The following is a 25,351-nucleotide window of genomic DNA, read 5'->3' on the forward strand; positions in this document are numbered from 1 at the left end:
GGTGGCCTTTTGATAACTACAGATTTAATAAGAACAAATAAAATATATATCTGTGCATAGTTAAAAATATTTTAAAATAACAATGTTAATTCATTTTTTCAAAGAAGACAACGATAATCAGTGCCCTCCATAACATCCCAAGAAAGATCAAAACCTGTCCTTCACAGATGTGGATTTGCCACCAACTTATGGTATTTATTAGACTTTTTTAAAATGTGTTTTCTAACTCTATGATATTACATAAATAAAGATGTGTAATTTTTGGCAAGAAGATATTTCAGGATTGTTTGCCTCGGTTACCACAAATAAGGTCCCTCATCAGGGATGCCTATGTAATGACAGAGGGTTTCCTTTTTAAATGAAGCTGTGGGGATCCCACTGATATAACATGGCTTTTGTCTTGCTTCTACAATGTTTACATTCTCACTACTCCTGAAACTGGAATGGCTGGGGAAATACCTTCATTTTAGGTGCAAGTTAATAAACTGACCCTATGTCCTTTCATCTCCTTGAATGCCCAAGTTAGTCATTAATAAATATATTCCTCTCACATCACAGCCTCGGGATCACACAATATCTACAACTACATATCTCAGAGAATCAAGTTGTCCTGTGAATAGTGATAATCTGGCATCCACTCAAATGTTTAAAAGAGATGCCTAAATACCTTTTCCTATTTCACTTGTCAGAAACAAATGTAGGCTGTACAACAAATGTAGGTTGAAATTTCAGTTCATGTATAAACTTCCTAAGTCTCTTTTAGAGGTTCAGAAAAGGGTACCAGAAAAGGACAGCTGCCAAGCACGTCCCCACTTTGTGGCTCTCGATCTCTCTTTTGGCATCAACCCTCTCTCACACACACACTCTTCCCTTAGTCTTTTTGAACCCCTTTGAACCTTACTCCTCTCTCAGAACTAAGTCCTTTTATTGTTAAGAACTGCAGCCCATGTGTTCCAACAGGGTGAAACTTGTTTGTAGTATACTTACAATATTTCAACTTATACATTGGCCGTTCTGTCATCTGGACCAGTGTTCAACAGCCTTACATATATGTCTACTTAAGCTAATTTAAACAAAATTAAACTTAAAAATCTATTTTTCTCATTCTCACTAGCCACAATTCACATGTTAAAAAATCAAACCTAACTATGTTTGTGGTACTCAACAGTGCGGCTATGGACCACTTTCATATCTATGGAAATTTCTACATGGCAGACCATGATCTCAATATTTCAACTTTGACCTCTGGGAGAATTTAAAACATTAATAAAAGCAAGATGCTAAATCTTAAGGAGTAAAAAAATCAATTAATAATAAAAATATCAACAAACATTCAATGTATCAGGAAATGAGAAATCAAATGCCCTCAATTAAAGATATTTTCTGGGGTTGGGGATTTATCTCTGTTGTAGAGGACTTCCCTAGCAAGCACAATGCCCTGGGTTTATTCCTAGGCCCAGAAAACAGGCTCTAAAAATCTTTAAATTTCTGTTTAATGATTTGATTTCTTACACATTTCATAAAATGGCTACATTTTAATTTTTACCCTATAATAATCGTCTGTGTATTTTTCTGGATTATTTTTTAAAAGAACGCTCAAAACTGTCAATCTGTTCTTTCTAGTTTAAAAATAAGCAAATTTGAAAACCTTGTAAAAATCCTTCCAACTTTTTCTAAGCCCTCTCTGTGAAGAAACAGTTCAGCTTCCTCCAGTGGGAGGAAGGGGGCATTTCTGCTTTCACCAGGCATCAGCCATTAGCTTGCTTATCTATCACTTCCTCAATGAAATGTCCTTGAAAATTCCCCTCCATGCAGTACCAAAGCAGGGATCACTCCCTGCACCACTGAATGACCATTTGCCCGCCCATGACATCACATCCCATTATATTCCAACTACAAGTTCGAACACCCATGCTCTTGCATTTGTTTAACTCTGTGAGGCTGCGTTACTGTGCCTGTCTAAAACACCTGATTGGTCTAATAAAGAACTGAACAGCCAATAGCAAAGCAGGAGAGAAATAGGCAGGGCTGGCAGGCCGAGAGAAGAAATAGGAGAAATCTGGGAGGAAAAGGGAGAGAAGAAGCAGCCAGAGAAGGAGGAGGACTCCAGGGGCCAGCCACTCAGCTGCACAGCAACCCACAGAGTAAGAGTAAGATTTACAGAAGTAAGAAAAGCCCCGAGGCCAAAGATAGACAGGATAATTTAAAGTTAAGAAAAGCTGGCTAGCAAAAAGCCAAGCTAAGGCCAGGCATTCATAATTAAGAATAGGCCTCTGTGTGTGACTTATTTGAGAGCTGGGTAGTAGGCCTCCAAAAAGAGCAAAAATGAACAACAGTAGTTGGCAAAACTTTTTAAAGGCAAAATGAAGGGAGGTAGATAAAATGCTTTGAACTAACGATCTTTGGCCACAGAGGTTAGAATCAACTATACTCAGTGATGGATACCAAGGGAGACACCAGTTCAAGGTCAAACAGGTAGCCTGCTGGGTAAGATGTCCTTACAGAGGTAATTTCTGTGTGAGTTTGTGCTGGCCTCTGTGCAAAGCTGTGGTTGTATAGTATTTGGAAATGGTCCTCACCAGGCATTCGCATGAGCTCTCCTGCACAGTGCTCCTGCACAGCATTTTGTTGGTTAATTATTAGGGTTTGACAGGATGACATCATTTTGATTCTGAAGACTTCCACGTCTACATGAGGCCCTGGCTTCCTGGAGGCAGTAAAGCAATGGACCTCACTTGTGTTCCTAGCATCTAGCACTGCGTCTGACACAGAACATGTCCAATAATTAAGCTGAGCAAACTCAATTCCAAATTATAAATCTCCTTGCTACTCAGACTCTGTGTCTTCTCTCGGTAGTTTTAAGGTGTAATCTATGTAATTGTTGTTAGTGTGAACCTTTAATGAAAAGACATTTAAATTAATTTGTAATGTTGGCTGGGGCTAATACTGGCCATAATTCAGCTGGCTAAGGCATCCTTTACTATGTTACTATCTCAGTTTCTTAGAGTAAAAAAAAAATTAACATTTTCACAGTTCTAAAATATACTGATTAATGAGGTTGCCAAATGAAATAATGTTCAATCTGAATTATTTAAAGTTTTTCCAACTCTGCAAATAGATCACTGAATGACGAGAGTGGGGTCTGACGAGCCAAAAGACAACAGAATGTGTTTTCAATATTTATAACACAGATAAAAATTCACTTTCTAAAATGTCTGTAGGAAATATGGCAACTATTTTTGTTTCTAAGAAAATTGATTTTTGTAAAGTGAGAGAATATTCACATTTTAAAAGAGGAGCCCAAATACAGCACGTATTTCCCCAAGATCACTAGTTCACATGCCTGTGCTCTTGAAAGCAGGGTTCTAATAATCTTAATTGAAATGCTGACAGTAACATGTAATAACTTAGCAACGCATGCACACTGCGAAACTCACAGAAGTGATTTCCTACTTAGGAGGCATCTGGTCCTTCTTAGTTTTACAAAAAGGTAAGGAAAGGCAGGTCAACCTTCCCCCAAGGCCAACTTTTGAGCCCAGTGATCCATAGTGGTTTTTTGTTGTATTTAACTTTCTTTCTTAAATTTATTTTAGTTGGTTCACAAAAATACAAAACTGAAGCTATTGATGTACATATAATGTTCACATAAGGAGTAAATAGATGTATCTTCTCCTGAATTTATCCTTTATTTATGGTGAAAATTTTCAAAATCCTTTCCTCCAGGCTAAGGAAGCACGTCCCTTGTGATATCAAAAAGTATATCCCATTTTATAACAGACACTGGAAGAGCAAACACATTCTCTGAGCTGCTTGAGGGATTCGGTGTGAAGAAGGGTTTCGTGACTCCTCTTTGTTTAGAGCAATGGCCTAGAGACTAAATTTGAAGAGAGATTTGGGATTTTCCAAGCACTTGCATATGTATTAGCACATTTACTGTGGAGTCCTCGTATGTACGATCAGTCTAATTACCCAGGAAACCCGCACTCAGATTACTGTCTTCACAACTCTGCCTCCTTCATTTCTCTTTTGAGCCTGAAATTTCCTCATTTTCTTCCTTGATGGTCTTGTATTAGTGACAAGGGAAGAAAGAAAGGAAGGAAAGCTAGGATGGTTACATTTTAAATGTGTATAAACTTCCTTTCATAAAACAACTGAGGATTCAGAAATGTCTAGTTAAATTTAGACTCTCCTAAGTACTGAGATTAATTCAAGTGACTGAGATTAACTCAGGTGTTTTTGACTTGTGCTTACATATCCCATATGCCATTGCCTACTAATAATGGGGTTCTTTCGTGCTGCCTTTATTTAGACTGACATGGTAGAAATTATTGTTCCATTTTGTGGGTGGAAAGACAGAGGATGGAGAGATGAAGCAGATCTACTCAAGCAGGGGTGGGGATCCGAAACAAAGTCATCTGATCACATGCACAGCATTTTCCCAAGTGCCTTTGGCTCTCTAGCTTGAGTATTCATCACTACTGCAGAAAATGTGGACAACACAGTTGCCAGCACCACCTCTCACGTTTCTGATTCAGTAGGTCTGGGATGGGCCTGGTGATCAGCATGTCTAATCAGGTGACAAGAGGCTACTATTGCCAGTGGTCTGGGGACCACATTTGGAGAAAACCGTTGCTTTGTATCACGGCTACCTTTCTATTTGGTCCCTTTTACAACCCAGGAGCCTGAAAACCAACTTTGGAGAAAACCGTTGCTTTATAACACGGCTACCTTTCCATTTGGTCCCTTTTACAACCCAGGAGCCTGAAAACCAACTCAAAGCGGCAAATTCTCCAGGGTGCCCTCCTCCAGGTGCTCTCCCAACCCCATCAGCTGTCACCTTCACAGTGCCTGAGAGGACACCAGACACACCACACATTGTTGCCTGAGTCAACACTTGTCCATTGGTCAAGTGAACCATAAACATAACCTTTCCTGTAAAGTCTGATTTAACTACATTTATGGAAAGTAGGAAACTTCCCCTCTTCCCAGACACTGAATTTATTAAGCACAATGAGAGAAAAGTAAACAAGGAAATCTGTCCCATGCCCTCAACTTTCCGAGGGGCCATTTATGCTCCCAAAGGAATCTGAGCCCCAATTACGAAGCAGGTTTTTTAGGGCACAGTCATCTCTGCAAACCCACAATGTTGCTGTTGGCATTGGCCATGCTTCCTCAGCTTTGGAAAGGGCACTGGTTTGTTCTTGCTCCTTAGAAACAAGTGGCAATCCTAACATTGCTCACCCCCACGTAATTTCCTCAACCACTCCATCTTCTTTTTGGTTGCAAAATATGCCACATTAAATGAACACTGGCGTGTTATTTTTTTCCGTTCAAACTACCCTGGAAGCAGCCAAGTTGTGGCAACCTCCTCTTCCTGCCCCAATAATTAACCAGAAGTCAAGATAATTTATACGGCAACATTCTGTGTATATTGGACATGACTGGTAAAAATGCAGGTGCTGAAAGAGATGCATTACTGACAGTTTGTGAATATTTAACACCATGGTCTTACCTATGCACACTAGATCCATAAAACCATACATTCCATAGCAGATTTGAAAAAGGATGTCCTTCCTCTGCCACACTGCATAGGGGCTGAAGGCTGACCAGAGGAGCCAAGTCACACTCGCTATTAAGAACAGGGATCCTAGGATTACAGCAATCATCTGAACTTTCTCAACCAGTGTTATAGATATGCTCTGCCACTAAAAGAAAAACAGAGGCATGTAAGGAAAAGGTGCTGTGCAGAGTTAAAAAGAGAAGAAAAAAATTACATTTTTAGTGTTTCTCTTCATAATGTCAGACCCCTTTCAACCTGATCATCCCCCAAATGAATTTCGCCATTATATCCAGGATATAAAAAAGTAGACAAGCAGATAATGATTAATGAATTGCCTTTGACTCCATTATTTTCATGAATTCACCATTTTCAAAGTTTAATATGGTTTTAATCCAGATAATAATACTGAGTGTGAATGGCTCAGGAATATTTGGTACCTGGAAATCACATACCCACATGAAATTAAATACCTTCTGACAACACACAATGAGGACTCCTCTATCTCATGCTTTTTTCCCCTTATCATATTTGGTTTTTAAGAAAGGGAAAATTCTCTCATATTCTTGTAGAAGAATGTAAAAATAGCAAATAAACTATATGTGATCAACAGTACAAACAGTAATTGAAAGTAACACATTAAAATAATCATACTAGAATCACAAAGTTATTCTTATCTATTAATGGTATATCTTACATTCTTAGATATAATTGGCTATTATCAGTGGGTAAGCCATGGAGCATTTTAATCAAGATTTAGAATTTGTATACCAATGGCAGATCTTAGAAAGACATGAAACCATAGTAGCACACAGTATTCAATGAAGAGTGACTTAATATCCTAAGTATCCGTATTTGAGAGGAAGTACAGGTGCTCAAAATATCCATCAGTGGTCCTATTAGGTTAAGAAGATCAATTAATCATGTTCTCACTTTTATATGCTTGAGAAATACACAAGACATGAACTGATGGTTGACTCATAAGCAATGAAACACATAAGAACCTACTTAGTTTGTGGAGGAAAGGCCTGGCTGCTGCTATGTTGGGTTCATTGAAGAGCCTTCCCCAAAGGAGCACACCCCAATATGTTCATTCAATAAATCTGAGTTTTCTTAAAAGCTAAACTTACCTTAAGTCTGAATGTACACGCTCTTCAACAGTGAATCGGCCCTCCCTTGTAATTTCCCTCTACATTCTCTCCTTCCCTCCCTCTCTTTTTCACACATACCCCAACAGCAGATAACCAAATGACCCAAGTGTAATATTTTAAATCCAAACTTGACCTCCAGTATTGACAGATATATCATTGAACTCTGTGTGGGTTAAATATCAACACACCTTTAAAACAGTGTTTGTTCTACAATCATCTACTTAACAAAGAACAGAACCCACAGTCAACAGCTGTATACTGTGATGAACACATTCTTCATTTTAACGTGGGGTTTCCTTTCATAACTTTAGCAAATGTGAAAATAATAATAAACTGTTATGTATCATTTCATCTTTATAAGTGAACAGGGTTGTGTTTCAAGTGTATTTTTGCTTTTGCCTTTAGCTTCCCGGTGTAACTAGGAACATATGAGTCCCACCTGCTAGGTCTTTAACGGTGAAGCATCTGAAGCTTGTTGTCACCTAACAAACGGGAAGTGACGGTGCCACTTGTTCTTCTTTCCTGTGGATTTATATTAAAATCTGCCTTAAACACAGTAATGCAGCAAGCAGCTCAGAAAGTGGGCATGCATCCTAAGTGGATGCTGCCACATATGCACGCATGACCTTAGCCTGAAACAATCACTACAGGGGAATAATAGCAAAACATAAAACAAAGCGTTCATTTGGGGCTTGTTTGGGAGGGGCGGGGTTGCTTTTCAGACAGGCTTTCAGTCACAGCACCGAACTCACAGTTCTCTTGCTGCACAAACTCTTGACCACTGAGGAATAGGTCACTACCTCTGGCTCTAAAGAGTTTGCAGAGTGGTGGTGGTGGTGGTGGTAGTGTGTGTGTGTGTGTGTGTGTGTGTGTGTGTGTGTGTCTGTGTCTGTGTCTGTGTGTATTTGATTTTCATCTGAAAGTTCATATGCTAAGCACATAGGACTGAACCGCAGGATTCCCGAATAACCAAAAGTGAGTGAGTGGATTCAGCAACTATGGTCTTATTCACTGGTATATATTTTTCTTTTTCCAATAGTCTGTGTAATGGAAGAGTGAAGTTTAATTCAAACAGTTCATTGTCAAGGTAAGTCACTGTATATATATAAAACTCAGCTTCAGTTAAACACTGTCTGTAGGTCAAACTTCTTTTTTTTTTTAAAAAAAAAAAAAAAGTTTTTCGAGACAGGGTTTCTCTGTGTAGCTTTGGCGCCTTTCCTGGAACTTACTCTGTAACCCAGGCTGGCCTTGAACTCACAGAGATCCACCTGTCTCTGCCTCCTGAGTGCTGGAATTAAAGGCGTGCACCACCACCGCCCTGCCAAACTTCTAAACTACGAGATATGCCTCTCCATGGCAGAGATGCCAAATGAGTAAAGGGACACTTCCAGGAGAAAGAAATATGGATGCTTCGCTTCTGTCTGGTTGAGGCCAAATTTAAGGTGACTTAACACGTGAATGCCTGTAGTTTGAATGGATGTGTTTAAGATCGTGTGAGCAAGCTACAAGGAAATAACAACTTGATTATGTTGCACTGGGAGGGTCAATTCTGTACTATTATCACAGACATTTACTCTTGCTGGGGATTTTCAAATTTACACTTAGAGAAAAAAACTCTATATACTCTATAACGGATCCTCTGTAATTTTCTGGTATCACTCTGTGAATAACTCAATTAACTTTCTTTCTCCATTAACAACACAAACAAATTATCCAGTAAGTTTATGTTCCTCATGTGCTGATGCATCCTAAACGTCACATCGCTTTCCTGAATGGCTAGTGATGACAAACACTGTCAAAGCCAAAGTTATGGAATGTGGTAATGGACACAGGGGCTTCCCTTGATATAGCAACATCATCTTGGTAATGTCTTTGCCCTCTCTTTACAGCTCTCTCATATCTCTAGAGTTAAGTACAAAGGAAAGGTTCTCCCAGAGGAAAAATGGCTCTGTCTTCCAGGAAAGGGAACTCAGCCAGCACCTTTTCTCTCAGAAGTAGGGGACTTCCCATAGGCTCAGCTTGGAGACCATGAGACAGAACAATAAAAGCAGGTGATGACCATCTTGGGGCCTGTCTTTCCACCTCATGGTAACCAAGGACTAGACTTCAGTTTGTAAAACATTTGAAGCTTGAGCTAAAGTTTTCAATGGTGAAACATAATTTTCTCCTCTGGAGATGCAGGTATGGTAGTGCATGCCTGAAATCCCAGCCCTCAGAGAAGGAGGGAAATTGCCATTAGACTGAGCCAACCTGGTATGCTTAGTAACTTCTGGAATAACAAGGGCTCCATAATGAGACCTTGTCTCAAGGGGTTTTTTTCTCATATAATCCCTTTCTCCACTCTCCTCTCTCTCTCTCTCTCTCTCTCTCTCTCCTTCCCTCCCCCTCCCTTGTGTGTTTATATTTTTCACTGGCATCATGCCATGAATGAGTATAAAGATGATACATCAGTACCTAAACTGGCTTTCCATACTTGTTATTTCACTTTAGTCCATAATATTTGATTTACAATCCTAAAAACTATCTGTGTCTGTACAACAAACTAGTATTCCTTTAAAAATTGGGACAAAGAATGCCCTCTGTTGGATGTTTACCCTCATTGAGTATCCAGGAGATAATTTAATGATAATAACTCCCATTCATATAGGGTCAATATATGCCAGTCATTGTTCTAAGCTTTGTGTATTAACTCATTGAATTATCATAACAACATGGTGAGAGAGTTGCAATCATCATTTTTAAAGATAAGTAAATGGAAGTAGAAATGACATGATGGTTAATATTGATTACTAACTTGACAGGATTTATAATCACTTAAGAGATAAGTCTCTGGACTTGACTGTGAAAGATTTTATTGATTAGGTTAGTCTTTGGCCATGTCTGTGAGGGATTGCATTGATTAGGTTAACTGTGGTGGGAGAGCCCACCCTAATTATGGGAAGCATTATTCCCTAGTATTGGGTCTTTGACTGCATAGAAAGGAAAAAACTAGCTGAGCACAATTTGTCATTCTCTCCTTCTTAACTACAGAAGCAATGTGACCAGCTGCCTCAAGTGTCTGCCATTATAGATTGCATAGTGTGTGTCAAAATTGACTTTTTCTCCCTTAAGTTGCTTTTTTCGGGATAGTTTATCATAGCAGCAGGGAAAAAATAACTAAGATATAAAATTGGTACCAGGAGTGGGGTCATTGCTATGATAAACCTCACTGACCATGAAGGTTTTAGACCTCTACAATTATTTTGTAAATGAAATGTGAAAGAAGTTGGCAATGTGTGCTTCAAAACTCTTTGTATGTTAAAACCCATGCACAATTGGCCATTCTGATGGGGGCTTAGAAGACAAGAACACTAAAAGAAATGTGAATAGCAGGGGCCCTGGTTCATGAGGTTTCAGGGGGAACAAGGACTCTACAGGAATTGAATGAGGAGGCAATTATGTGATATTTTGGCCAAGAATCTGGCTTCATTTTGCCAATGTCTTGAGAAGATAAGTAAAGTTGAATATAAAGATGATAGGCTAATCTGTTTGCTAGAGAACATTTCAAAACAGTAGAACATTCAGGTTTGCACATAGCTGGCTAGTTTTTAAGCCTCTTATCCAGTTCTGTAGTAAAAAAGAACAAAACATTGAACAGATGGATATTTAAAATGTGCAAAATATTGAGGAGGAGGAGAAGAGCTGAAAGAAGTTAAAGTTTGCAGCCTGGGTGAACACTGAAAAGAGGGCTGCAGTTGTTAAAGAAAAACACCCTGATCTGCACTGAAACAGTAGAACACGTGCCTCAAGAGCAACCTTCCACCCACCAAATGCAGCTCAAGAGGGTCCCTGAGCCATGGAAGGAACTGCCTGGGCCCGTGTTTCCCCATGATCACACAGAGAAGCTTACACATCTGTGGTCCAGCAGGGCCAGGCTACATCTCACACCGATGGAACTTGGCAGCAGCACCAAGATGGTACAGTCTTCACAGATGTGAAATGTGCGAGATTGAGGGGAACGTAGAGAGCAGGCAATGTGTGGCAGGCTCACAGGAGCCCTTCGAGGCCATTATGGAAAGTTGTGAAGGTGAAGTCTAAATTACAGTGGAGATCCCAAGAAGGGGACTATGCCAGAGCCAAGAGGTATCTGGAAGGGAATAGATCAAAAGAGAGCTTGTGTGTGATGCAGGTGACAGGGCAGAAGCAGTGGGGCTACCTAATCTTTTTGGTGCCCGGATGGATGATTGTATCACAGGCCCCAAATGCTAGAGATGGAACGACAGGATTTCGGGTTTCCTGCTGGATTTCAATCTTACTTTTGTCCCACTACTAACTGATTGGCCTTCATCCTTCCCTTTTGGAAATGGGAATGTTTATTCTGTGCTGTTGTATGTAGGAAATACATGAGGACTTATTTGGAATTTCATAATTAAAATATTGCCTTGAATATCAGATGAGACTTAGACTTTGGGTTTGTAAACAGTGTTAGAACTGTTAAAGACAGAGGGCTGGTGAGATGGCTCAGAGGTTAAGAGCACCAACTGCTCTTCCTGAGGACCCAAGTTCAATTCCCAGCACCCAGATGGCAGATCAAAACTGCCAGTTTCAGGGGACCCAACACCCTTGGCAAAAACACCAATGCACATTAAAATGAATAAGTTTTTTAAAAAAGAATTGTTAAAGACAGTGAAGACCTTTGAAGTTAGACTCAATGTGTTTCTGCATTGTATGACATGCCATGAGCCACAGAGGTGTTAAATTCTGGCTTAAAAGTGATATGTTTGCATGTCAAGTTGGCAAGAGGTAAACATGATTTAGAATGACCTAGGTGGCAAGTTTCTGGGCAGAATGGTGAGTAATTATCTTAACTAGGTTAACTGAAGTCTGAAGACCGAGCCTAAAGGTGAGCAGTGCCATTCACTTGGCTTGAGTCCTTGGCTGCATAAAGTGGGAAAACATGGCTGACCTTGAACATTCATTATTCTCTACTGCTTGATTGTGGAAACAATGTAACTAGCGTCTTCAAACTCCTGCTGCCAGGGTTATACCCTTGAATTGTGAACCAAAATAAACCTGTCATCCATTAATTGGCTTTTGTTTTAGTATTTTATAAAGAAAGAAATCGAGAGCTAGAGGGAAAGAAAGGAAGGAAGGAAGGAAGGAAGGAAGAAAACTAAAGGAGATATAAGACAGGAAGCTAAACAATTTTCCAAGTCTTATCCCATTTAGGACTAGAACTGAGGCATAAATTCAGGCAGTCTGACTCCTGCAATCATGCTGTTAACATGTTAGATTTTATAATTCAAGTGAACTTTATGACAATTTCATATATCTCTACATCCTCCTCTTTGCAGTGCTATGGCATGCCTCTGGTGATACTCCAACACTGTCGCCTGTGGTTTGCTGGAAGAGCATTATAGCTGGGCTTGTGGCCGAACACTGTTCCCTGTTCTTCTGTGTAATCCTAGATCTACATTCCTAAGGGAAGAAGAAGCCTGTAAATTCCATCCAAGAGAGCTCTTCAGATCAACATGAACCCTCGGTGCTTGGCACACAATCGCTACATAATGTAAGAGAAGGTGATCAAGGGGGAGCAAGAGAATGTGAATGAAGGGAAGAGGGAAGAAGGAAAGGAGAGACCTCTCTCAGTTCATTTTATTTCGTTCTCTCAGATGTCATTCATGACTTTGGGAACTGAGCATGTTCCTTCTCCTCCTCTTATGCATCTGTTTAATGCCCGTTATTTCTCACTTCAATTACAGACAGCCCTATGGTCTTTACATCTTGCACAGACCACAGGTTTTGTGATGGTTGAAGCTGAAACTTATCCTCTCATACTCACCACACTGCTGAACCCACCCACCAGTGCCTGGAAATATTGGATACTTAAAGTGGTTTTTCCTATCCATGTGACTGGCAAGTGATCATCCTTTTCACATCCATCATCATGAAGTCCTGGGTCTGGCCAAACCACCAGTGAATGGAGATCTGTCTCTAAAAGCCTAAAGTATTTCCAAATTTCTCTCTCTGCTTCCTAAGTCTGCTCTCGTCCTTTCTCTACCTGGTTAAGCCTGTACCATAAGAGAAGAACAGGCACAATCACAACAATCACAGAAAAGGCTGAAAGAAGGGAAACCATGGCCAGCAAAGGCAACCCAGCATGGTGCCAGCTAACTGACACAAACTCTCAGGGGCATCCACAGGTACTTCATGAATCTGGAAATTACAGCTTCTGAGATATACCCACATAAGGAAGTTAATCTCAAGGAGCTGAATCTTTTTAATTTGAACTAATTTAGAAAATAATTAAACATGCATTACAAATTATGTCTTCTCTGAACAGGGACTCTTTAGAGGCGCATTCATTTGTTCCAAAAAGATACAGATGATACATACAGCCAGAATTAGTAGCACTGTGAGAGGGTCCATGTTGGTTGCTCTTCTTAGAAAATAATGTTAATTTCTCTGAAATTATAATGATGGTGATCTTATAAAAATATTATTACTAATTAACTCAGCTTTGTTACTTCCTACTGAGAAGACAAGATACAAAGAAAAATCTAGGGATTTTATACAAGGCATGACAGGAGACCAAGCCAAAGCAAGATCCAAAGTTTCCTTCTGTATAAATGACTTCTAACCAGTAAAACACATTTGGGTGTCTAGGAAACCACTTAGGAGATGTGCTCTCCATCCTGTTATCTGAAAGAGTTAAAGCATTTTCTAAGTTAAGAACCCAATTTGCTCCTGGAAAATAGCATGGGCTGAGAGGAAATCAGCCTGAACTTGGAGAGTGCAGTTCCGTTTGGTGAGCATTAAATCACTGAGTCCAAAGTACTGTGTCATCTTTGTTTTTACAAGGAAGACCAGATATGAATCATAAGCTAATGGGTATGCAGTAAGAAGATAGGTGGGATTACTCACCAGGGCTACTCGAGAGAACATCTGCTCCTAAAGAGTGTCCTCATCAGAAAGAAATGAAGTTAGATGCAATCTATTTCCAATCATCTTTACATGGGGTTTAGATTGCAGTCCTAGAGTTGGGGTTGTAAATACAGGCAGAAAACTTGCTATTGTGTAATCAGATTGACAAGAAGATGCAATGCTCCCTTGATTTCAGGTCTTTTCGCTATAGAGTTGTTTTGTAGGCTGCAAGATAGCAATGGCTTCGTGGATTGGACCAGGTCTTCTCTGCTAGAAAAGCATCTTCATAAACTTTTTAGAGCTGAGATAAAATCAGACAAATGAAAGCTGAAACCAGAGCAACCTCTAGAATATCATCAGAAAACAGAACCGCGTGTTTGGGAACGTTAACAGCAGCTTACAGAATGAAAGAGGGGCTTCAATCATCGACTCCATGTCAATCAACTCTGTACTATAGATGAAATAGACAGGTGCCATGGGGGGGAACAATCACTTTCCCAAAACTGACACATGAAGAAAAGGAATACATGAATAGCTCTATAGGCTATGTAGCTCAGGCTACACTTTGAACCTGTTATGCATTCATTCCAGACCGGCTTTTCTCTCCAGATCCTCCTGCCTTAGTGTCTGGGGCATTTGTGTCACAACACCTAGCTGTGAGGCAAACTGTTTAAACATGACTTACATGCTGTTCCTCAAAGAAATGAAAGACTCACGTAAATTACAGTCGTAGACTAAGATGTACTGTTCTTTAGGTAGCCATTCTCTCCAAACTTCTATTCTAGACAAAAGTAGAATCAAAATATCATCATGAAGACTGTTTCCTTGCCATTTATCATATATTTATAGTACAGATCACTCATGTAAAATGATCCTCCATCAGGTGGCCCCAGTCATTCCAGTTTTTATGGATGACAGAAGAAGAACAAATTTCCAAATCCCTGATTGGATTGAAATTTCTATAAGAACCAGAGAGTTGGAAAATCTCTGAGCCCATTTTCTTATGTGAAAACTGTCTTCATTCTAATCTCTTGGCTACTGGAAAGGCACATAATTGACACCATTGCTGTGGGATGGTCTTTCTGTATGCTATGAGTATGTGTTGCTGCCATTTGCTAATAAAGAAGCTGCTTTGGCCTATAGTAAGACAGGTTATAGCCAAGCAGGAAACTTAAGCAGAGAGACAGGCAGAAGAAAGGAGGAGTCAGCCACAGGGGGGATCAAGATGTAATAGAACACAGATAGAGCCACAAGACACATGGTGATAGATAGATTAAGAGAAATGGGTTCATTTAAGATGTAATAGCTAGCTAGCAATAAGCCTGAGCCATAGAACAATCACTTTATATAATTAATATAAGCCTCTGTGTGTTTACTTGGGACCAAGCGACTGTGGGACACAGGAAAACTTCCAACTACACATTGTCCTGACTGTAAACTATCACTTTATTTAACTAAAATTCCTAAACCCACATCATATGATCAGAAAAAAAAGTGAGTTCCAGGAAAGGCACAAAGCTACACAGAGAAGAACCCCTGTCTCGGAAAAAAAAAAAAAAAAAAGAGGGGAATGGGTAACTCAAGTGTTCCAGCAGATATGAGGGCTCCACACTATTAGATAATATTCAGAAAGTCAATGCAACATTGTCTTCCAAATACCTGGAAATCTCAGAACAGAAAAGATCAAGACAAAAAGGAATCTGGCTCAAGTCATTTGCAGAGGGGACACATGATATGGGCCAGGACAAAAGAAATCTGTAAGCCAGAAAAGTTACAAAGTCAACTCTAAGAGAAGGAATTGGTCTGAGATGAGGTTTGGCCATGGACTGAATCAAGGCAAGCAGAAGACTTGGATCAGAGAGGCTGCTACCCAGGGAAGCATCTATGAATGGCTAGAGACCAGAACAACCATTGCAGGAGTCAAATGAGCCTTTCAGGGTAGTGTCTACCCCCAAGAGACTAGGTGAAGGGTCCTATAGCCACAAATCTGAGAGCTTGTTGAGAAAAACCCTAAGGAACATGGAAGACTATAGCTAGGCTGGGTTGTTCTCTCCACAAAGATGCAAGAACTGCCTTTGCTAAGGAGAGTACTAAAATTTTCAGTGTTTCCAAATTTACTTTTCCACAGAATGTCCATTGCTGGCAGTTACCTTATCATCGCAGTTCATGCAGAACGTGCACTGAGTATTCTATTAGTGAGCAGAACAGTGCCCTTGGTGATAAGGAACGACAGCAGAAGGCAGACAGCCTATTCTGTGGGATTTTTACAATGTTTTTGTCTCTTGCCTATGGGAAGGCAGCATAATATGGTAGGAGAAAGATTAGAGGCTAAGAAGTGGCCCTACAATCAAGTGCTTCATCTCATAAGGACCTCGGTGGCATTCTGTGTTAATGGCACTTGATAATAGCTACTGGTACAGTTTGGATAAGGTTTTCATGTGCTGGAAATTCTTAAGAGGAAGACTGAGCAGGGTGTGATCACGTACTTAGGAATACACATGTATGCATATAACATCAATGACTAAAAAAAAGAGGCCATGAATTTGAAGGAAAGTCAGGAGGGGCATAGGGAAAGCCTTGGAGGGAGGAAGTAGAAGGGGGAAATGATGCGATTGTATTATAATGTAAAAAAAAAAAAGTATTAAAGCAGTTTTTTAAAGAAGAAGAAGAAGAAGAAGAAGAAGAAGAAGAAGAAGAAGAAGAAGAAGAAGAAGAAGAAGAAGAAGAAGAAGAAGAAGAAGCTATATTCCCAGAGGGGTAATGCATGTCTTACCCAGCCAGCTCTCTGAGTAAGAGTAGTTATAAGAAGAGTAAGCCGGACCCTGCAATCTCTCCTGCAAATGCTCCTGATAATGTGATGCTATTTACCTTGGGAGCCTCTCCAGAGAATGAACAGAGAGGGTCCACCTGATCTTGAGCTTTAGCCTCCAAAACTGGGAGTTCAATATTTTCTTAATAAAGTACTCAGCCTTAGGCATTTTGTTATATCAAATAAATAAATAAAAAGGAACTAAGACCTAAAACTGTGATTTCATTAAAGCTGTATACTCATGTCTTCATGACTTGTTCTACTTCCCTAAATAGTGTCCCGGAGACTGAATCAGAGGTAGAAGACCACAAAGAGGCTGAGTTCCAGAGGAAAGACATGGTCTATAAAGCTGAGTGTTGATTCTGTAGCATCAATTGCATGGAACTGGACTTTGCTTCAGTTCCAAGTTTGAGGAATCACACTATGGGATGACACCACCCACCAATATAAAAATACACAGAGTTTTTACACACACACCACCACCACCACCACCACCACTGCCGCCACCACTCTAAGAACTAAAATATAATCATTCATTCAATGTGCATTTATCAGATGCCTGGTGTATGTAATATGTATAGAAATCACTAACTTTGTGAAAAATTCCTATTCTCAGGAGATCATAAGACTGGGTATACTCATAGAGAAAATGAATATGATGCTTAGTGAGTGGCCATATTTCCTTTGCTGTGGCCATCAGGGAAAGCTTCCGGGAAAAGTAACCTTGAGTCAAGCTTATCAGGATGAGTAAGAGACAGTTCAGTGACGAAGCTGCTTTAGACCTGTGAAGTATGGGGAAAGACACTGCTGGGCAAACAGTGAGGTTTTTCTTGTTAAAAAGTAGGAATTAAATAGGCAAGTGCTAGAGGGTTTCCACTATCAATTAGAGCTTGAATCTTTACCACAAAGCATTGACCATCACATAAGAACAAGAATGCCGCGGCACTGGATGTGACAGGATGACCCAGAGATGTCCCCTGCCTAGTTCAGTGCTGCTTCTCTTTTTTCCGAGGATGAGCAAAAATGGTGCACCCCATCCCATGTGCTCTTCTGTCATATGCCTCTTGCAACCATGGAGTGGCAATCCTTTTCCTACCCCTGTCGGTAAGGGGACACATTTTGACCAACAGTGCTTGGCAGGAATGACCCTGTGCCCACACAAACAAAGGTTGTCCCTGGGTAACCAATGTGAATTTTCTAGCTCTTAGAAAGCACAGCAGTTAACAAATCTGACTTCTCTGAGACTGGCTCAAGCTACTTGGGGAATCCCCCCAGGCCAGTGTAAGTGACACTGTGAGGCAAGGAGCTTCAAGGTATTAGTCATGTGACAGAGGCACCACCTGGAAACAAATTCTCTAGCTCCAAAACACATAACAGCCACTGTGCTGTCCACAGACTCATAGGCCAGTCAAAACTCTTCAGACCTAAGAATCAAATGCAATATGAAGACAGTCACTTAGACAGCTAGGCATGGGTCAGCCTCTTCTTTTCACTGTGGTGAGAACTTGCAGAGACTCATGGTGAAAAAATGCTGAGATTCATGGTGAGAACATGCTGAGACTTATGATGAGAACATGATGAGAGTCATTGTGAGAAAATGCTGAGATTCATGGTGAGAACATGCAGACTCATGGTGAGAACATGGTAAGATCCATGGTGAGAACATGCTGAGACTCATACAAAGAACAAACTGAGACTTAAGATGAGAACATGCTGAGAGTCATTGTGAGAAAATGCTGAGATTTATGGTGAGAACATGTTAAGATTCATGGTGAGAACATGCTGAGATTTATGATGAGAACATGGTAAGATGGTAAGATCCATGGTGAGAACATGCTGAGATTTATGGTGAGAACATGCTGAGATTTATGATGAGAACATGCTGAGATTTATGGTGAGAACATGCTGAGATTTATGGTGAGAACATGCTGAGATTTATGGTGAGAACATGGTAAGATTCATGGTGAGAACATGCTGAGATTTATGATGAGAACATGGTAAGATGGTAAGATCCATGGTGAGAACATGCTGAGATTTATGGTGAGAACATGCTGAGATTTATGGTGAGAACATGGTAAGATTCATGGTGAGAACATGCTGAGATTTATGGTGAGAACATGGTAAGATTCATGGCGAGAATATGCTGGGATTCATGGTGAGAACATGCTAGGATTCATGAAGAGAATATGCTGAGATTCATGAAGAGAACATGCTGGGATTCATGGTGAGAACATGCTGAGACTCAGAACAGTTAAGTCCCTAGCATTTCACCAACTCATTTGAGTTGCACAATTTCTCAGCCCTTTTCTTCGTTGTCTTTACATAAGATCCCACTTCGTGACTCTTCTGCTTCACAACTTCCTCTGTACCAAGGAATTTACTAATTTATTACTCAATCTGACCTTTCTTCCCATCTCCTTTTCCCCACACCTTAAAATTTTTGTAACAATAAGAACACAACAACCAAACAAATAAAATCCTTAAAAACACTAGAGATGCTTCCTGGGTTCTGAAATAAAGATAGGGCCTTAAAACAGAAAAAAATAAGACTTTGGGAGAAGGACCTTATCTTGCTACCCCTTAAAATGAGATAACAGTACAGGCCACTGTGGCTCAATGATAGAACTCTTACCTAACATATATAATGTCTAGGGTTCAATCCCAACACCACAAAGGAAAAACATATAAAACAAAATACCAGCACTTATCTCACATGGTTGTGGCAAAGCTTAAGTAAAATCACACACACACACACACACACACACACACACACACACACACACACACGGGGCGGGGGGGGGGCGGGGGGGGGTGAGGGTGCATTTAGCTATAGTCTTTGTTCAAAGGACAAAGAGCCCTAACATACAACTTCTCTGGAAAAAAAAAATTCCTGTGCCTGTGTATGGCTACACCATCCCGCTCCTGATTCAGTGTTCTGATCACCATATGACCTTTAGCTGAAGTCAAAAGAAATCGCATTCAGTGACACAGATACTGTAACCTCCAATGTGCAGATTGGTAACTCATTACCCCCTTGCAAGGAGGTCAAGAAGGAGATCTGATAATCCTATTTTACCCTTTACATGGGAAATACATTAATATAATACATGAATGCCTTTCTGGAACTCTTTGGCCTTTTCATGGTCCCTCCTGTAAAAGGAAACAGACGGAAGCTTTTCCTCAAGGGCATCTTCCCCTCACTTAAATGCTACACCACTCACACACATGATAATTGAGAATCAATGAATCTGATGGCCTTGCAAGAGCACAGGATGCTACAGCGAGATGCCTAGCTCTGAGACAAAAAGCCTGACCATGCAGTGAGGGTGGAGGCCCTATGGCCAGTGACTGCTAGCAGATAAGAGACCCAGTAATCCCAAGACGTGGAAATACAGGGAAGTAAGTGTGATTTAGTTTACAAACATTAGAAGGAATACACAAGGGAGGAAAAACATTTCTCAGAGGTACAAACACTTCTCAGGTTATAGCTTTTTTTTTTTTAATTTGACCTACCACTAGCCTTTGTTGAGACCTATGAGTTTCCCCCCATGCCTCACTCTACAAGTCTATAGAAATATTCAAATAGAAACTCTTTTAGTCCAAACAACTAGCATAACATCTGATTTCTACCTTCAGATATCACACAATGAGGGTGAACAGCATGACCACTGAAGGAGAAATGGGACTAAGCCATGCATCGTGTCCTAGAGCCACAAACTATGAAAAGGGACCATGTTCTTCCCAGTGGGCATTGAGTAAACAGCAATCCAAGCTGTGACAACCCAGAACAGCTTCCTGGTGAAGACAAGTCTTTCTGTAAATAGCAGGGAGAATCAGAATATACGTCTGAGCTGAAGCTATCAGCCTAAACAAGCGCTACAAGAGTAGATGAATAGGTTGCCAAAGCAGTGTCCCATTTAAAACAAGCCTATGCCTATCTCAACAGTAAAAGGTACAGTTAGAAATATGATTGTAAAATTGGTCTCCATGACGTCAGTAGCAGAATGATGTATGTCTCTGTAATTCCTGCTGACCCATGATTGTCCACCCATATGCCTGCTCCCCAGACAGCATCATGAGCTCTCAGAGCAGGGACTATAACTGACTGATGCTGAGAGCTTGTAACTTAGTACCCTGACCTGGAGTGACATCATAACGTAGACACATGGGTCAAGGAGCAAATTTTAGTTTGATCTTATCTGCTTTACATGAGGAACTGATGAAAGGATCTCCAAAGTCACTACAGCTCCTCACCCACTCTTTCTCAGATGAGCATGTATTTTGCCTCAGCTCCACCCTAGAGGCTCAGTTTATTCAACAATTGATTGGCATTCCCAGAAATGGTGCCACAAGCATCAATGAATTTAGTTACTGCTAAACCCTGTGTGACACACAAGATGGACCCTCAGCAAAACCAAACCATCAATAATACCAAGCACAAGAAAGCCTATCCCTGTCCGTTACATAAAAAGACTACATGAGTACTGTGTCTGGACCGCAGATGTGCTGGGTGAACTTACAATGCTTTTGTTCTAATTAATACATAGTTATTTCTTGTCAATGCAAGGAGCTGGCATGGAAGTGACAGAAACCACCTGTGCCATCAATGTCAAAGGAGGTTGCAGGAGGGCCGTTAAACTGTGACTTTGGCTGCACCTGAGGGAGTAGTGTATTATTTCTTAGGAAAGCTTTAACCATCTTGACAAACACTCCAAAGCAATGGATTTTACAGAACAAAATGAGTATGAAGCCTTCTGCCTGGTGACTCGCCCGTTACCAGTCTATTAAGCAGGGCATTTATCCATCATCAGATGTGGAGGCACACTCCCTGGAACATCCTTCTGCTTAGATGCTCAGAGGAAATGGCCCAGAACAAACAAGTGGTTTGGAGAGGAGAGGGAGGCTTGAAGGAAGCACTGTTGACCTTTTTCTGGAAAATCAGATCACCCTATTATTGGTTTCCAGTAAGTTATGTCCCCATTAAAGGATAAATTGCTCTCCAACAAACTTCTCTGGGGAAAAGAAAAGAAAAAAAAATCTGTGTTTGAAAGAACTGGGATTGCATTGACAACAATAAAATAAGACCACTTGTAACTCAGAAACAATAAATACATTGTTGAATAGAGGCGACAATATTAACTGTGAGGCCCTTCTCCACACCCTCCTCGGAAAGCAAAGAGTGAAGAAAGGGGAAAAAGGAAGGCAGGAGCTGGTTTGCAGTGGTGAGTGAATGATCTGGGGAGGCTGTGCTGTGACTTCTGTCATAAGAGGAAGGGAACTGCAGCCAGAATAGGGACAGAAGCCAGGTAGAGCCTAGGATGAGGGGACAGAAGGAACCTCGGCTGTGTTCATCTAAGTAGCGCTGGGACATGGTGGGGAGCATGCAGGAGACTCTGCAAAGCAAGGTTCACAGAGCTTGGAGGCCACTTCCCACAATGTCCTCAGGAAAGTGCCCTCTCCTTCCACTCCAAGGCCACGCAATACAGCACAAGGTTAGTATTTTTCCAGAGAGCTGAGGCACCTGGAAGAAAAAAACACAGGGTATTTTTCCTCTGCAGTTCTGGAAGCCAAGCTGTGCTTGGAGGACGTCATGGAGACAAGTACTTGTGAAATGTGTGTGCAAATGTCTTTGGGCACACACACACACGTGTGTGACTGGCCCTGTGTTCTCCATCTGCTGTTTAAAAAGGGTCATGGCTTGATGACAGTTCTAATTATTCCATGTCTATGTAACTCGGGAATTTGGTTGACCTTCAGAACCTTAGTGTCCTCAGCTGAAGACAAGCGGAGATAATGACTGCACCTCACTGCCCTGCTGGGAGCATCTGTGACATAAACAGAAATCTATGTGCCTCTTCGCTGTCCCCATTTCCTGGCATACGGAGTCACGAGTGTCTTTCCATATATTAGTAGGAAGACTGGGATCTGGGGGTTCTTGGGTAGCCTCAAGATGAAACTGCTTCCATGGGAACCAACCACGTAATTAGAGGGCTGAAAGTTTCATCTCTTCCCTTTGGTCTTCAGTGAGGAAGAGGAGTTGAAGGCTGACCTGAGCACCAAGGACCAGTGAGATAATTAATCACCTCCACAGAATGAGACCTCTATTAAAACCTGAGAAGAAAGAGCTCAGAGAACTCTGCAGCGGCACTCACAGGCACTGACTTCACATGCTTTCCCATGTCTCTTGCCTTTTTGTCTTTTACAGTGACTATCCTTATGCCGTATCTTATAGACCACCTAATCAAAAGCAGTTGAAGTATTTCCCGAGCTTACGAACTATCCTTGTCAATTCTTGAGATTACATCTCAGGAATGCATCTGGAGATCTCCAATCTATGGCTGCCAGAGATGTAAGAGAGAGTTCAACTTGGACTTGAGATTGGCAACTGGCGGCCAAGTTTGGGACAGTCTTAATAGGTCTAAACCTTAACCTGACCAGATGTCAACTCACAAAAGTCCATTCAGATAATTTCAGAATTGAATTAAGTCATTGAGCACCCAGTCAGTGTCTATAGAGAACGGGAAAAGTGCTTGATATGGGAAAACACCTAAACATATGGTGCCAGAAGTAAAGCATTGAGGATACAGAAAACAGTGGATTCGTAAACAATTTGATATCTGTATTAGTCGTCTTCATCATCATAGAGAAACACTTGAGGCAATTAACTTACAAAGAAGAAAAGAACATTTTTACTTACAGTTAAAGAGGCCCCCAGTCTGTGATCAGATGGACTTGTTACTTTTAGATCTCTGATAAAGGCACAGGATGGCAATGTGGAGCAGGAAGTGGGGCAAGGAATGAACTGGGGCACTTTCTGGCCAGGAAGCAGAAAGCAAAACAACTAAATAGAAAGAGAGAAAGGGATTGGGGTCCTGCAGTACCCCCAAGGAGCATACTCTCCAATGACCTGATGCCCTTCCTCTAGGTTCCACACCCAACCTAACAGTACTACCCTGGAATCCAACATTAAAATGGGTTTAACATATTGAATGGCAGATATTCAGTATCAAAACCACAGCATTCTGACCCTATCCCCAAAGCTTCATGCCCATTTCACAGTTTAAATTGCATGGAGCCCATCTTTAAGAGTAGCCAGTCTTATTTGTTCCAGTCTTGCTCGGCAGCCTAAAGTCTCTTTGGGGATTCAAAGCAAACTCAGCTGTGAGCACCTGCAGAAGGTATAAAAGAGATATGCATATGTATAAGATACAGTGAGATATGCATATGTATAAGATACAGTGGTGGGCCAAGCAGTGGTGGCACACTCCTTTAATCCCAGCACTCACTCGGGAGGCAGAGGCAGGTGGATCTCTGTGAGTTCGAGGCCAGCCTGGTCTACAGAGAGAGTTCCAGGAAAGGTGCCAAAGCTACACAGAGAAACCCTGTCTCGAAAAAACAAACAAACAAAAAAGATACAATGGCGGGTGGGATACAACATCCCAAGGTGTACTAGGGTGTGGGCTGCCAAGGGCTTGGGCATCCCTACCCTGTCGCTCTGCAGGTTGCCGTCCATGTGGCCTCTCTGTCAAGCTCATTTTGCCCACCACTGGTAGCTTCCCTCAGCCAGCAATCCTTGTTCCCGGAAGTCTAACTTCTGAAGGCCTCTACCTGGCATCATGCTCGCAGCTTCCCACATCACCCTTGCAGTGGTTGACTGCAGAACTCTGGTCTGTGCACTGTGTAGCCTTCCAGGCTGTCTTTTGAAATTTCAGTACCAGATACCAAGATCCATATAGCATGGTGTCAAAACTAGTCTTGCATAGACGACATCAAGGTCTGTTGTTCATAGAAGCCATTCAGAGTCCTGCTTCAAAAATGGCTGCCATGGCCCCTCCGTGCCTTTCTGGCTGAACACAAAGAAACAGGTCCCATAGATTTGAGCACAGAGGGCACTCCAGGACTCTTCTCTGAGAAGATTCTTCCCTGGAAGGTCTTTGAGAGAATTCTGCATTTCTGAACATCTGAACCTCTGAGGACTGCAGCCTTGGCAATTTCTGAAATGCCTTTGAAGCATCTCCCCTGGGTACTAGCTACACGCCCCCTGGTCCCACCTCACACACGCTCTTTCCCCAGCCAGTTGCATTTCCCTTTTCCCTTCTGCCCACTCTGCTCCAGGTCCCTCTTCTCTCTGACTTCTATTCCAGGGTGGTGCTATGGAATCACAAAAACCACCTTCTGTGACTGACGCACTGGAAGTTTGGATGCTGAATGCCTCCCCTCCCCCAACATACACAGGAGGCCATGCAATAAAGGCCTGGTCCTCCAGGTGACATGACACTACTGGGAAGTGATAGCTCCTTTATGTACCCTGAAGGGGATGGTGGGGCCCTGGCCTTTACTCTCTTTTGTTCCCTAGCCATGAAATGAGTCATTTATTCTGACATGTTCTTGCCATAGCCACCAAGCATTGAAAGACTCGACCAACTTAATCCTAGATGGGAAATTCTAAAACTGCAAGTTAAAATAAATCTTTTCTCTTTATAAGCTGGTTATCTTAGGTATTTTATTATAATGACAGACAGCTGACTAAAATAGAATTGTATCATCTCCTACTGAGAGGATGTGGAGGGGCCTTTTAACTTGCTCTACAAGGAAAGTTTGGACAAGCAAGGAGGAGCAGACCAGAGAGAGCTCTGTCCTGGAAGACAAGTGCTGAGGAATAGCAACCAGCTATCATCTGCTGAGATGACTGAGTTACCAGAAATCCCCCATGAGTTCTGACAGCTAGCCAGCAACAGGAAACCACTATACCCATCATGGATTTCTCCACTAAGCTCCGCTTGAGAAAAGTATCCCCCTCCTAGTTCTCCAGAACTGATTTATTCACTTTTTTTTCCAGTTAATCCTAAAATGTATAATGAATACAATTTTAAAGGCCCATCCTCTAAAAACAAAAGTGACAGTGTAGAGTCCCTTGTTAAGACACGGGAA

General features: G+C 41.3%; 1 protein-coding gene across 2 annotated transcripts in view; it reads right to left on the bottom strand.

Moving 5' to 3' along the window:
* Marchf11 (membrane associated ring-CH-type finger 11) overlaps positions 1-25,351 on the bottom strand; it is a 104,293-nt gene that overhangs the window by 15,739 nt on the left and 63,203 nt on the right. The window contains exon 3 of one of the 2 annotated variants that reach the window (XM_006981754.4): positions 5,513-5,705. The exons of the other annotated variant lie outside the window; for it this stretch is intronic. Within the exon in view, the coding sequence (XP_006981816.1) occupies positions 5,513-5,705 (193 nt within the window). The remainder of the gene's footprint in view (positions 1-5,512; positions 5,706-25,351) is intronic. 2 annotated transcript variants of the gene reach the window in all.

The sequence above is a fragment of the Peromyscus maniculatus genome, chromosome 15 (genome assembly GCF_049852395.1).
Source record: "Peromyscus maniculatus bairdii isolate BWxNUB_F1_BW_parent chromosome 15, HU_Pman_BW_mat_3.1, whole genome shotgun sequence".
NCBI classification, from domain to species: domain Eukaryota; kingdom Metazoa; phylum Chordata; class Mammalia; order Rodentia; family Cricetidae; genus Peromyscus; species Peromyscus maniculatus.